At 38.2% G+C, this 15,422-nt stretch overlaps 1 protein-coding gene across 10 annotated transcripts in view; it reads left to right on the top strand.

Moving 5' to 3' along the window:
* UNKL (unk like zinc finger) overlaps positions 1–14,694 on the top strand; it is a 54,391-nt gene extending 39,697 nt beyond the window's left edge. For 8 of the 10 annotated variants that reach the window (XM_062635064.1, XM_062635068.1, XM_062635065.1 and 5 more), the window contains 5 exons: positions 4,019–4,111; positions 8,682–8,906; positions 9,566–9,768; positions 10,584–10,838; positions 12,979–14,694. In XM_062635064.1, coding sequence (XP_062491048.1) covers positions 4,019–4,111; positions 8,682–8,906; positions 9,566–9,768; positions 10,584–10,838; positions 12,979–13,146 — 944 coding nt within the window. In that variant the 3' untranslated portion in view covers positions 13,147–14,694. The remainder of the gene's footprint in view (positions 1–4,018; positions 4,112–8,681; positions 8,907–9,565; positions 9,769–10,583; positions 10,839–12,978) is intronic. The other 2 variants (XM_062635067.1, XM_062635066.1) reach the window with 2 other exon arrangements.
* Positions 14,695–15,422: the final 728 nt, after the last annotated feature.

The following is a 15,422-nucleotide window of genomic DNA, read 5'->3' on the forward strand; positions in this document are numbered from 1 at the left end:
AGAGCAGAAAATTAAGACATTATTGTCGTGCAGAAAATACATTTATAGTGTTCTTGTAGAAAGTCACAAAAAAGGAATAGAAAATGAGCTGCAACAAGGGAAGGGGCTTGGTGATTATGGGGAAAAGCAATGAATGGGTTTGGAGAAGGATTAGGGAAAAGTCAGGAGAGTTATATTAGCAAGGCCTAAAGAAGCTTTGTCAGGCAGTGGGGTCTATAGCCCTTTCTGGGGCCCTTTATCTTGATCTCCTGGGGAGTTACAAGCCCTCTCTGTCTGCTCCCTGAATAATAGTCCCCCAGAGCTGGGGCAGAAAAGGGTGCAAGTCAGACCCATCAGACAGAACTAGTATTTAGCATAGAGGCTTGGACAGTATGTTCAAAGCTGAGGAATGATGGAGTAGAAGGAACATTGTTGCAGTCTTCTCCTCTCAGGGAGATTGGTTGAGTTGCCTGATTTTGTTCTAGTGAAAAAGAAAGAAATATAGTCAGAGAACATAAGAGCTGCAGGGTATTTGAAATCCTCTTGAAAACTTAAATTAAAAACCCCCACCCAAACAAAAAGCAACAAACAAACAAAACCCCACACCCAAAAACCAGACAAAACCAAAACAAACAGAAAATATCAATGAAAATATTTTTTAAGAGAACAGAGACATTGGATAAGAAGAGTGTCAAAGGAGACAGATTTGAAGAGGAATAAATAAGGAATGGGCAGTAGTGAAGGGAAATTACTCCATTGATAGTAGGGAGAAAGCGGGACATCTGCCATCATCTGATACTCCACCCTGTTGTCTGTGTTAGGTTTCTGGGTAGACCTCCCCTTGGGAATGTTTTGGTTGCTTCTGTTGCTTTCTGTTGCATACTCAAGTGTGGGGATTTTGCCTGTCTGGGAAACTTGCCATTCAAGGAAAATTAGTGTTTCTCCATTTGCTTCCCATATATGTTGTTATCTTAAGATGTTGTCTGTGTTCTTTCCCTGCACTCCACTGACTTTCCACCATGTGATGTGAAATCTGAGAGAACCAGAAGGTAACAGAAATTAAGCTTTGAAAATCCAGATAATAAACACTAAGGAGACAAGTCCATCCTTTTTGTGGTAGGGGAGGACAGGTGTGGCAGAGCGAGTTAAGGCCTCATGAGAAGAGCATGACAGGTTAATGATTAGTAGGGTGCAGGCTTAGATTTGATCTGCTATTTGAGCAGCATGATTTATGTCAGCCTCGTGGTTTATTCCTGCTAGCAACATACTGAGTCAGACATCACAAATAACTTCAAATATTAACATATGAGTGGTGTGGGGAATTGCAAGACCTTGGGAAGAACCCCGGTTTGTTTTCCTGTTTCCCTGTTTAAAGGTAATGATGGTGCTAATGATGGGATTCTAAAGCCTCTCTTTTCATGATTGAGAGAATTTTGAATTTTTTGAAAGAAAGTGGAACAGCTTCACTGGAAGTGAGAGGGATCTCTCCCAAAACATCCTGCAATGTGTGCTCTCACAGGTGTATGGTTTTTTTGCATGGAGGAAGTTGAGACAAGTTCACATGTGGGAAGATTTATTAGTGGGTGGCATAGCAGATGGCACATAATGGTGAAAATTATTTCTAAACAAACGAAGAAACGTAAGAGTGAGAGAGGAAAGGGGAAGAGAAAACTGTCCTAGTGGCTGGGTGGAAATAGAAGTGATAGGCAGGCTGGATGAACGTCATCTCTTGGGCATCCACTTAAGTGCAGCAGCTGCTTCTCTCCCACATAATACTTTTCCTATACTAACCGTGTTAACTGTAGTTTTTCACCAAGGCTGTCCCAAATTCCTTACGGGCTCTTTCTGCTTCTGATGTTAGTAGTATTAATTGGAGCACGCTTTGGTCAGTGGATGATGTTGCGTGCTAATTTGTTATTGAGATGTCCGGAGATGTTGTAGGGTCCCTCTAATGTGAATGAAAAGTTACAATCAGAAGTAGGAGAAGAGGAGAAAAGAAGCGTGATTCTCACGCCAGCGGCAGTCATTTCCCCTAAGAACCTACCATAGCAGTGCTCTGAGGGTTGGTAGGTGCCGCCAGATGGTGAGCATAGCAAGATGGTGAGCGTGAGAACAAGAAAGGAAACACATACTGCCTCAGAGACTCTGGAAGGCTCTACCAGTGCAGTAGGGTGAAAGGGCAAAAGAGACAGGCTACAGTGTTGCAGATGAAAGACCCTTACTTATATAAGGCAAAGGTAGGGAAGGCACAGTGCAGCAGTGGGGATCCAAAACCCAATACGGAAGAGGGACTTTTAAGCTGGGTTTCACACAGCGCTTGTGGCCACTTGATGTCATCAAATAAAAGGAGGCCGTCTCTCCCATCCTGAGTGTATTTTATAGAATGACAGGCTTGGGCACCTGTCTCCTAGAGAAGGTTATTGCTGGAAAACTTTAAAAACCTAGGGTATATCCCTTCAGGCCAAAATGATGATGTAGAGATGAACTTCCTTCCTCTGACTGCTGGACACTAAGCTGCTCTGTCAGTACTGCTGGAAGATAAGTATTATTGTTAGGGCACAGCTCCATACTGATAAAGTTGTGTTGCTTTTGAGACCTAGATTAGTAACTCTTCACAAAGAGCTATGTTAACTCTTAGGGATCTTTGTCATGAGTGTCATTATGTAGTATGTAAACTTCATCTCTTGGCTCATATTTTGTTCTGGACAGCTTAGGCAGCTTTCTGCTGAGCACTGTTCTGTGGATCCTGCTTCTAGGTCACTAATTCCCTTTATGTATCATCTGGAGCTCCAAGTCTGTGGAGTCCACTAGATAGCCTAGTCAACATCAGAAAACGCCTATATGTTGTCACGCTGTGCTATATATGTATTAATGATCCAAATGGTACTTTGAATTTCAGACTTTTAGAACCTTTACAACTGTATAGTACTTCTGCCAAAGATTTTCTGCCATTTAAAGCACATATTGTTTAGGACTAGGCTATGAGAGAGGAATCAGTCTAATTCCAAAGGGATTGAGTGATCTCTTTTGGATCTTATTGAAACTTTTACACAAGCCAGTGTGTCTTTAATTTCTGTTGGTTCCTTTTCATTTAGGCTTTGTGCCAGTTTGTAATAATGATTTTCAACATAAAAAAATTCTTCATAAAGGTGATCGCTATCACTGACCACAATGACTGGGATATTCTCTTTCCTGCCTGCAAAATCGGTATTTCTGCAGACTTCTCTTGTGTCTTCCTGATTGTGGAGTTGTTCAACATTAGATAAAGTATAGGAACAGAGGGATAAATTCCTTAATTACACCCCTTTCTGCACAGAAAAGAAGTTAAGAGGAGAAAGGGAAAAAAACTCGTCTTCTCACGCTTTATAAGCAGTGGACCTAATAAGAAGTATACTGTTTAGAACTTTGTCATTGGCCAGAGAAGTCTTAGACTGACATAAGACATTATGAAAGGCAGTCTAACTGTTCAATCTAAAAGGAATATTGATATTTGAATTTTAGTTAATTTGTTTTAAAGTATTGCACATTTTCATTTAATATTGTGACATTCTTTACATCTGTATGCCCTGGTATGTAACTCTGTTACCCCAAGGGCTAATTGTTGTAAGGGACATTTGCAGTCTTTCTGCAGGTTTCATACCTGCTATTATTCAATAGTAATAAAATGTACCTAAAATAAATAGTACCTAAAAATAGGTATCTAAATTTTGTTTTTCCTCTTTCTCTGTTGATGTATGTGTAAGCACACCAGGTGACACAGATTTCTTAAAAAAACAGATAAACAGCCATCTATTCCATTATTCTCTGTTCATCTCACCAACTTAAAGAGCTGTAATAGCTTCTATATGAGAGTTTTCCCTTTTAATAAACACAGATATCCTTCACTGTGTGTCTGTAGTGTGCTTAAGACCATGACCTAGATGCAAAAGTGTTCCATGAAGGAAGCACTAACAAAAATAGTCAAACTTTTCTCATTTCAGCCGTCGTGATTTATGGGTAATTCAAGGATAATGTATTGATACAATGTTTTGTTTAACAGGTTCTGGTTTAGATTTGCATTTTAATGATGTGAACGTTGCATCTGTAAATAGAGACTTAGAAGATCAAGAAGGCAGTGACCATGGATTAACAAGTAAGAGGTCCAATTTGTAAAATTATGCTAATTTAAAATATCTTTCTTTTCTGGCTTCCTAAACTTTTACTCATCAAAATAGTTACAGACAGCAAAGACTTTGAAGAAAACTCCTTAGTTTTGTTCTGGCTGTTTAACATCAAGAAATTAAAATGACACCTTTTCTTTGTGTAAGTAGGAAAGAGAAAATAATTTAGATAAAAAAAATAGAAAGATAGTAAGTGAAAGCTGAGGAACTATAACCCTTTGAGAGATACAGCAAGAGAACAGACATGTTTTTATAATACTTTATTTTCTGATACCTGTTTTGCTAGCATTTCTTTGAAGGAGGTCTGCAGTGATTAAGTTGGTTGTGCCTATGTGTTGGGCTTCCAGTTGCACAAACAGAACTGTATTCTTGGATGGCAGGCATGTCAAAGGGTAAAACAGCTATAGCTACACCCTCGTTCATTATTGCTGTCCCTTGCTCCAAGTAGAAAAGCTTGCGCTTAGTGTCTCTACATGTTATGCAGTTCTCCTTCCTTTAAGACAATTATTGTATGTTTAGTCCATGGTCTTTAAAAAATATACAGATGTATTTGATTTTGTTGAAATATGTATGCTGTCACTGGGACTGCAGTGGATGGGACACTACCCAAGTATTACAGATTCAAGTCTTTCGTAAGGCTTGGAAATCATTTTGACCCAAGTGAATATCAAGTGCCTTCACTCCCTCAGAAAAGCATAAAATATAAGCAACTGTAAGTTGCTTCTTTTCAGAAATAATACACGCCCAGAGAGATTCTGTTTCAAACTTTTCCTCCTCCAGGTGCTTCCTTTGCAGTGAAAGGAGACAGTTTGAGGCAAGATCACTAATTTTATCACCCCAGTAGAGTGTGGATACATGAAGCTTCAGAGCAAACAGAATTAAGGAGGGTTACTTGGTTTGGAATGAACTTTTTGACTTCGTCACCTTGCTAATTTGAAGGTTGGCAGAAGATGCCTCACATAAAGTGACTGGTGACATGTTTCTGTCTTCAGATCTGAGCAGAGCATTTGGGGAGGCAGCTTACAATTCACATTTGGTGGTGTTGATGTTTTGGCATCAAGTTAGATATAAACAGATTGTAGCAGTGGCTTCATTATTGATAGCAAGAGCAAGAGGAAACAAGGGCTAGATAAAACGGATTAAGAAGTTTCTTACGCCAAATACTAATTTCTGGGATCTTGAAAGCAGTGCTACAAGCGGTGGTGCCTCTCCTACCTTGACTTTGTTTCTTCCCAAGGTGGTTCTTTTTCTACTAGAGACTGTATTTGTAGTACCTGTATACTTCAGGTTATTAGGCAATCTGTACAGAATGACCCAAAATGTTACAGTCTCAGTAGGCAGTCATCTAGTTTTATGCAGATTCTTGTCAATAATTTAGTGGGAAGATCTTCAGAGCTTTTAGGGCTTTACATTTATTTTGGTTGATTGACTTACAATTTTCTGTCTAGTGATGATGGTAACAGGTTGTTCCTTCACAAGAACAGTTTATACGTTATCTATAAATGTTTTCCATTGTTGTTCCTGATACTCCCATTCATACAGACCTGGAAAGAAACTGATAATGTGTGCAATTTCACATGTAGTCCTCTGCTAGTCATGATGGGTTCAACAATTCTCCTGCTGCTGTAGTTTGTTTGACTGGTATTTAATTTACTGCCTTGTTCTATGCTGCAGAAATGATTATGTGCCATTGGAAGTACCATGAAGTATGGAACAGGAAGGAAATAATTTTACTTGTATCTGGAGGATATAGTTCATGCAGTGTAACAGGTTGACCTTGGTGGGTAGCCAGACACTCATCCAGCTGCTCTCTCACTCTTCTCCTCAGCAGGACATGGGGAAAAAAGTAAGATGAAAAAACTTACGGGTCAAGATAAAGACAGGAGGATCACTCAGTTGCTGTCATGGGCAAATAGACTTGATTTGGAGAAAACTCATTTATTGCCAATTAGAACAGTTGGATGGTGAGAAGCAGAGAAAGACTAAACCAACCCCCTGCCAGGCACTTTTTCCCCAGGTTCAACTTCATTCCCAAATCTTCTACGCCTTCCTTCCTGTCCCAAGCAGTGCAGGAGGATGGGGAATGGGGGGCAGTGGTTAGTTCATAATAGCTCCCCTCTCCTACTTCTTCCTCACACTTGTCCCTGCTTCAGTGTGGGTCCTCCCCATGGATCACAGTTCCTGTCAGAAGAACCTGTGCCAGCATGGGCTGTCCATGGGCTGCGGTTCTTTCAGGCAACATCCACCTGCTCCAACCCAGTCCTGTCCACAGGCTGCAGAGAAATTCCTGCTTTTACTGTAGTCTCTTCCACAGGGTGCAGGAAATACCTGGTCTTACTGTGGTCTCTTCCAAACCTGCCATGGGCTGCAGGAGAATCTCTTCTCCAGGCAAAGTATGCTTTGGCCCCGGGGCACCTCCTTCCCTTTGTTTTTTCCTGACCTTGGTGTTCACAGGACTGTTTCTCATACCTTTTGTTTCTTCATCCTCTGCCTGTGTGACATTTTTTTTCCTTTTCTCAAATACATTCTCTCAGAGGTGGTACCACTGTGGCTGAAGGGCGCACTGTGTAATGCAGCAGATTTGTGCTTCTCCTAGCCATCCCTGCAGCACTGTCTCCCCCCTCAACCTTGCCCTGTGAACTCAAGACACGCAGCCAGATTGTATTTGCCAAAATTCAGCTGTATTTGAATATTACTTTAAGAACCAGAAAAGAGATGGTTCTTCTGTTACCATTCCATGTTGTTTGGGTGCTTTATTTTGGCTCTTAATTAGTTTTTAAAAGAATTCTTACTTGGCCAATTTTTTTAACAAACTCCCTTTATTTTGTTGCTTCCTTGCTCTTGTTGTGAAAAGTGATATACTTTTATTGTCTGGTGTATTACCTACATCTGTGGTTATATGTGTGTCCTGTATCTTCGTCATATATTTATTCATGAGGCTGACCTTGGTAACATTTACTGAGTATTTCAAGATACTTTTTTTTTTTTAAGATATTGTGGCAGTGCAGCTTATGATGAGCATCCCTATCTTTTTGTTTTGAAATACTTCTGAAAGGAACGATGCCCCTAATGATATGGATTCACCTGTTTTAAGCAAAACCAGAAAACTAGAATCATGACCCTTGCTTTAAGCATAATCATTTGACTTTTAGGTTTGGGATTGTTTTAGAGAAAAAGTAGTGTCATTTTTAGTTGCTAGTCAAATATGTTGATGAATAAAACCTTCAGAGTAAATATTGAACTGTTTCCTGACCATGAAAACACATTGCATCTGTGCATTTTTATGTAAGTAATTACATAATTTATCTACTTTTTTAATACTTACTATTGTCATTTGTCCTGGTTTCAGCTGGGATAGAATTAATTCGCTTCCTAGTATCTGGTGCAGTGCTGTGTTCTGGCTTTAGTCTGAAAACAACGCTGATAACACAATGATGTTTTAGTTGTTGCTCAGTAGCGCTTACCCTGTTCAAGGACTTTTCAGTCTCTCACTCTCTGCAGTGAGAAGGGCACAAGAAGATGGGAGGGAGCAGAGACAGGACACCTGACCCAAAGTAACCAAAGGGGTATTCCATACCGCAGCACGTCGTGCCCAATATATGAACTGGGGGGAGTTACCCGGAAGGGACTGATCACTGCTCAGGTCAGGCTGGGTATCGCTCAGTGGGTGCTGAGCAATTGTATTGTGTATCACTTGTGTTTATTGTTTTCTTTCTTTTGCCTTTTAGTTTTATATCTCTCTCCTTGTTATTTCCCTTAGTAGTAGTAGTTGTAGTATATTTTACTTTATTTTAGTTACTAAACTACTCTTATCTCAACCCACAGGTTTTACAATCTTCTGATTCTCCTGCCCATCCTATCCAGGGAGGGGTTGGGGTGGGTGAGTGAGCAGCTGCTTGGTACTTAGTTGCTGGCTGAATGTAAACCATGACATCATTATTTTGGGAAATTATGAACAATACATTTGTTTGACTAAATTATTATTAATTTTCACTTTGTTTCAAATTCAGTTTTTATAGAGAGTTGAGTACATTTGACAGGTAAATCTATTGAACAAAAGCAAAAGTATGTAAACGGAAGAAATTGAGCTATATGTCTGTAATTGCTCTGCATATGATTTTCAAGGTATGTCGTTTCACTTGCTTAACCAAAATACATATTTTTCTTAATTCTTCAAGTTTCAGTCAGTTTTTCCACTTGCATTAGTTGTTGGCTGTAAAAATGAGTAAGCGGAATAACTTGATCTGAAAAGCTTTTCTTTGTAGCTGCAGATGAGGCCACTGCTGTATAAAGCTACAAATTCTGTTTTGCTGGCACTAGGGAAACTATTGCCTGAAAATGTTCAATTTCAAGTGTTCAATTTAAAAAAAATATTTTTGCAATAGGAGATAAAGGTTGTTTTTTTTTAATGGAAGATGTTTGAATATGTAATTTAACTTACATTTGATATGTGTTTCAGAAAATTGCTTACAGAAAGTTGTGTACTGGTTTGGAACAAATGGGGGTTTTGTTTTTGTTCTTTCTTCCCCTACGTGTACATAGGTCAAAGATTACTGGGAAGTTCAGCACCTGTCAGTATTCCAGGTTCTCTTGTTCGTTCCTTATCTTTACATTCATCATCATCCCTTTCAACTTCTCCACTCAGTTCTCTTTCACAATCGCTGTCTCAGTCTTTTGTTTCATCTGCTACGGCTCCTTTCCACCAGTTGCCTTTGAAGACAGAACATAGCATGTTAGGCACCTCAGCCTCTTCTCACAACTCTTTAGGTAAGTAAGTTGAAGGCTGCACTTTGTGTATTGAAGAGGGAACTTAATAGCAGGTAAGAAATGTTCAGTTCAAAGCTTTGCATGTTTCTCATGACTTCATCTGGACAACAAAGCCTTGTGGTTGTAATTGATCACACGACTGATAATGGAGTATATGTGGTATGTGGGAGAAAGTTCAGGGAGTGAACTTCTGTTCCTACTGAAGGGAAAAAAGAATTCTTGGAAGAGGAGATATATTTAGAGGTGTTTGAAAGGAGTAAAATATAGAGATTGCATACAGGCAGCAAGAATGCATTTTAGCTGCAGCATTTTGCTAAAGGAAAATGCAAAACAGAGAGAGAGGAAGAACTAAAATTACATATGAGCTGCTAGGAACAAACCATTTTGTATGTAAATGAATTCTCACTCTTCCTTCTCCTTTTGTGGACTGTACTTTTATTAAAAGTGGCAAGAAAAAAAAAGTGGTAAGTCTCCTGAATTGCTGAAAATACCAAAAACATTTTCCTGACTGTCACATTTCTGAAGGTAGTGAAATAATGTTATGAGTCTTTCAGATGGAAGTATATATTTTGCATATATGGCACATCTGTTTTATTCAGATGTGAAACATTTTGCAGCAGTGTGTGCATAATTGTTTTTTTCTGCCTTTGTTTTTACAGGTTTAAATGGTGTTACAGGGAGCACTTGGGACTTCATAACTGAGAATTTCTCTCCTAGTCCATCCCCAGTGCTAAGCAGTGGCACTACCCCCTCAATAAGTTCAAACACAACTGGGAATGAACTAACTCAAGTTAGACAGGAACTTTATGATGCCAAGAGAAAACTAAAACAATGGGAAGAATCTTGGCAGCAGGTAAAACAGGTATGCTAATTTATGGTAATATTAAATTATATATGGTAATATTAAATTATATACCTATATATTTTAACAAGCAAGCAGTTACTACTCTTTTTCATTTTTATGTATCTTCTTATCCTTGGACACAGTTTTATTACAGTCTGTCAAAGGAGTGTTTTTCCATCCTTGAAATGCTAGCAATATAAAGGAAACAGCTGTTTAAAGGGCAGTTTATTTTCCCAAGATTAAGCTGCCTGTCTAGACAGGGACACTTACACATATTCAGGATAGTGCTGTACAGCAACATATCTTGATGTTTCAGTAAGGAAAGATATGTATTCCCTCCCATAGCTCTTTTACATGGTAAGCATGCAAAAAAGTAGAGGGTTGTCAGCAGCCATGGGTGCATAGTGTGCCTGGACAGTATGTAGCCACCTCAGTAGTCAGACCGAGGTTGTTGATAGCTGCCAGTCATGCATTTTCTGTAGTCCTTTCCTTCCCCTCATGTTGTTCTCTCTATGACGAGGAGTAGCTAAACTAAATTTTGATAGTTTTTTTTTATGTCTCTTGACATTAAATTACAAATTTAACATCTAAAATATGTTTTGTTTATAGACCTCCCAAAAGGCTTCTGGCTATTTACAGACAAGTAACCAGTGACATATCTAAAAATCACATTACAAATTACAAAACAAGAAGAGTTGTTATTTAGAAGGTAGGATAAGTAGGAAGAAGTGTGAAATGGACAGTAAATGCATTGTTATGTTTTTTTGCCTTTTGACTTTTTCTTATTTTGTTAATTTAAAAAAAATTATATTCTGGAAATCTCTTTCTCCCAGGCATGCGATGCATGGCAGAAAGAGGCTCAAGAAGCAAAAGAACGTGCTAACATCGCAGATGCCGACAAACAGCTCGCTCTGCAGAAGAAGGAGGAAGCGGAAAGCAAAATAAAAAGGCTAAAGGCGCAATTAGCTGCTTGTCTGTGTACTACACTGCCTTATATGAAAAACTGTGGTGATATAGATAAGATATCCTTGCCAAAGCTTCGTTCCTTACAAAATCGGCTGCACTCAGATTTAGAAACAATAGATGAGGTGAGTTTATTCATCTGCGTAATTATTTTTGATTAACTGAAAGTGGCAGCTCAATAACCTTCAATGAAATTTTTATGCCAGGTTTCATTTCAAAGAGCAATATTGCTCTAAGTCTTAATGTCTGTTCTTTCATCCTGTATTCATCCTATAATAGAGGATGCAGTAGATTTCTCAACCTAATGGATTCTTCTAAGAATTTGTTCAGCTATCAGAACAAATTGCAAGTGATTCACAAGAATTCTTGGCTGATTAAAAAAAAACCAAACAAAACCTTTAAAGCTAGCTTTTACCCCTAACATTTTGGGCACTAGCTAAATAAATAAAAATAGGTGCCCTAAACAAATGAAAGTAGTTACATGCTTTTCACTTCTTCAGAAGGTGAGTGGTGAGATTCCCTGGTAGGACTTTGTGTCAGAGTGGCCAGTAGTGGGGTGGAGAATCGTTAGAAGGGATGTCTGCTAAAACCAGAGTCTACTTGAGCAGGTTGCTCAGGGCCTTGCCTGGTGGTGTTTTGAGTATCTCCAAGGATGGAGAGCCCACTGCCTCAGAGGGCAGTTTTTTCCAGTGTTTGACTATCCTCACAGTAAGGAATGTTTTTTCTTACGTCTGTGTGGGATTTTAATTTGTACCCGTAGGCTCTTCTTTCATTGGGTACTACTGAAAAGAGTCTGTCCCTACCTGTTTTACTCTCTCCCATCAGGTATTTATACAGACCAGTCAGATGCCATCTCTTTGAAAAGGCTATGCAATCCCAACTCTTCCAGCCTCTCCTCATATGTCAGATGCTTCAGTCCCTTATTCACCTTAGCAGCATATTGCTGTGTTTCACCTTCTCTCAAATCCAGACTCAGTTTCTGCCAAAATTTAAGATGCTCTTTCACTGCCAGATTGAGGGCATTTCTCAGGGCTCTCAAAGCTGGGAATATCAGGTGCCACCCCTCTGAGCACATCAGTGAAGGTAATAATGACCAGGTACTGTTCCAAGCACCATACTTCAAACCTTGCTGGGCACAACTTGATTTCACATTGCTTTCTTTCCTGCAGACTCAAGCGTAGCAACACCACATCTGACTCCAGTTCTTACTGTTTTATTTTGACTGTGACAGGATTGTCCAGACCAAAAGGAGGTTTCCTTTCACTACTGGGACAGTCTGCCATACTTCAGTACTTGAGTTCTGCACTGTCTTCTTTGTCTTAGTGTACCTCCTGTCCAGTCCAAAAAAAAAAAAAAAAATCCAGACTCACTTTAGAAGAGTTTAAAACATAAATTAAATCTTTTTCAATGAAGAAGGTGGACAAGGGCAAAACTTGCTAGTACATTTATAGAATTCTGTATTGGATTAGGGACTGCTATTGATTTTCACTTAAGGGAGATTTTAAAGAGGAGCAAGAGAGTTTTGGGATCACTTACCAAAAAATTCATTACATCCTGGAATGGAAGTCATCAGAACCATTGCTACCTTTGCCAGCTTCTCAGATTTTCTGTATTATTGTGGCCTCTTCTCACCCAGGTCTTCCAGGAGAAAGTTGCTGTCTTAGGCAGTGCCACACATAGCATTCTGGTCTTGCTGTTGAAAAAATAACACGGCTTTTAGGTGGTGTTATTTTTTTTCTTGTTCCTTAATAGGGCCGATATGACTTACCACATGGAGACATTCATTTGCAATTGTAACGACCTCCCCAAAGTCTGTATCTTTATTGAAGCCTGTAGCTCTATTGAAGGGTCACACATTTGGGATGCTTCCATTTTGTCCTAATGCATGGCATAAAAAAAAAGTGACAGTAGTTTGAAACAGCAAAATGAGGAAGTATATTAATCTTTTTTTTTGGTTATTTGGTTTTGGGGTTGGTTGTTTTTTTTTTTTTTCTTATTTACGTCACTTGTCCCAATTATGCAGGAAAATTTCAGTGAAGAGGTTTAATCCTAGCTATTTTCCTTTCTAAAAGCACTTATACTTCTCCAGCTGCTACTTTAAAGGTTGCACGAGCTTGGCATATATTATGATACTCAATTCAGCTGTCATACAAAAACATTTTGTTGTTCATTAGAAGTTTATTCAGGACTACTACGTGTAAAGCTGCTAGAATGCAACTGTCTACTTTGGAATTGTTTTCACTGAGTGCAATAATCTTTTTACAGGTGATTTTTCAGCTTCAATCAAAGAAGTGTATCATATGTCAGGAAGGTGATCGTAGCATTATCCTGAATCCACATCAACATTATGTACTTTGTGATCACTGTGCAGCTGCACAAGAGGAATGTCCCTGCTGCCAGAAAAAAAAAAACTGTGGTAACATACATGCATAGTACTCCGATCATGTTTATGAATTAAGTAATTTTGTGGGTTTGTATTTTGTATAAGAATTATGTCACTCATAATTAATCAATTTAGTAATGCTAGACTGATTTCTATTTTGATGTAAGAAACTTAGTTGCTTTAAAATAAGAGAATAAGGCCTGCTCACCTTTACACATCAACTTCAGTCATTTGATGAGGTTCTATAGTCTTGGGTTTTTTTCATTCCCCCTCAAACCCATTACAGCCTTTTCTGACTCACTTACATTCCTAGTGCACAAGCTACTTAGGTTCATTTGCATTGTAATCACTTTGTATAAATTTTTCCGTAATGCCTGAATGAAGTGTTTATACCTGTTTTTTTTTCAGTAACAGAAGATGGATACATAGATATGGTAACTACACACCCAACAGTACAAATGGTCCTTTTGCCATGTCTGTTGTGTGTGGAACGCCAGAGCTAGTTTTTGGAATTGGTCTAACACTATGTTTACATGGATGTTTGAAAAACTCTAATTAAAATAAAAGCACATTTGAATTAATGTGTTTTGTTAGAAGATACGTTGTAAATTGCCTCAAGCTGCTTTCTAGGTCTTATGTTTATTTTTTAATATGCAGTAATATGATGTGTTATATGTGTACTGTGAGAATAAATATTTCACGTGGTTTTACCGTTAAATCACAATATGATTAAATAGTAATGACAATTTACATAGTTTTTTTTCAATTTATAAGTTAACTGTGTACTGTAGTATTTATAAATGTACCAGCAGAGACAAAACCAGATCAGTTCTAGTGAACAACTGTGTATTTGCATATTTCGCTCAGTTTGGATGTTTGTAGTCCTGAAGTGTTTGTGTATCTCCTAACTTGCGTGGTACACATCAGGCGCAAATATGATGCATATAATATTGCCAAGTGCCTATGCCCAATATCCTGTGAAATGACAGAAGACATAAAAAAATAATTTTGCAAATAATTTCTATTGCTTAATTTTGTATTAAACAATTTTACAATAACTAGACTAAATTTCTTGCTTTTAGCAAGTATTTTAAAGCACACTTTTTTCAGAAATGAAATAATGCATGTTTGAGAGGAACTACAAAACTACTTAAGTATGTAGTCAAGCAGTGGCAGTTTGACACAGTGATTCTTCTAGAAGGTGATAATATCCTTACTTCATCCTGGTATTTGGGAGCATGCAATTCAGGGAGAGAAGGTAATTGATTACTGCATGTATATTTTTACTTTTCTTACCTGGAATAATTGCCTGCATTACTCTCTCCCCCCCCCCCCCCCCCCCGCCTATTAAATTCAGGTGTGGCACTGGTACAGCTTAGACTGAAATGACCTACTACTGTGTTACATGATTTGTATCTCCAGATTACTGTATTCAGTACAAAAAGTGAGTTCATACATGCAGCAAAGAGTTAATACATTTAAAGTTCAGTCATGTTAAAATAAGAAAACGTATACTGAAACTATTGTTGACAAAATAGAGCTTTTAGAACTGTGTCAGCATTAAATGAAGGGCCCAAGCCAGTATTACTGAAATCACTGTATCCTTTGGGTTTTAGCATTCTTTGCACAAAGGCTTGAGTTAACAAAAAATCATTATACGTTTTCTGTGAGAACTAAATGCACAGACATGTCACTGCTTTCCTAAAAGATGTCAATCTGCAGGAACATTGGAGACCTTTTGGGAAGGGACAAGTAGAGTAAAATACGAAATATACTTCTAGTTGCTTCTGTTTCAGAATTTTGTCTGAAGATCACTTCAAAGAACAAAGTTGGATTTAATAATGGAGTTTTGTTGCTTTTAACAGTTTCTCTAAAATGTTGGACTGAGAAAAGTATAAAATTGGACAGTATTTGCATTTTCAAACACACTTTTCTGTCCTAAAGTAAAATAGTGATGTTTTAAAGTTATAGCCAGCTTTGGGCTTTCAGAAAAAGGAACTTGGAACATCAAGTTTGGCTGTAGATATTAATGGTTTGGGTTTGTTTCGGAGGCTTTTTTTTGCATCTGTGCAGTCTATGAACAAAGACTGGGTTTTGAACCTTAACAGCATTTTGGACTAAAGCAAACTTAGTTATGTCAGGTTTTGTTGTTTGGAGGGTTTTTTTGTTTGTTTTTTTTTTTCCTTGAAGAATGATCAGATCAGAGAATAATATGCAATTATTGAAATTTGAAATTGAAAAAAAGTTGAAATTATGTTACACATTTTTCCAAAAAGCAGTTATTTTGGACACTGGTTTACTACATTTACCATGTGTGGAACAGCAT

This window comes from Pezoporus occidentalis, unplaced genomic scaffold (genome assembly GCF_034315485.1).
Source record: "Pezoporus occidentalis ecotype Australia unplaced genomic scaffold, CSIRO_AGI_Poc_V1 ctg449, whole genome shotgun sequence".
Classification (NCBI taxonomy): Eukaryota; Metazoa; Chordata; class Aves; order Psittaciformes; family Psittacidae; genus Pezoporus; species Pezoporus occidentalis.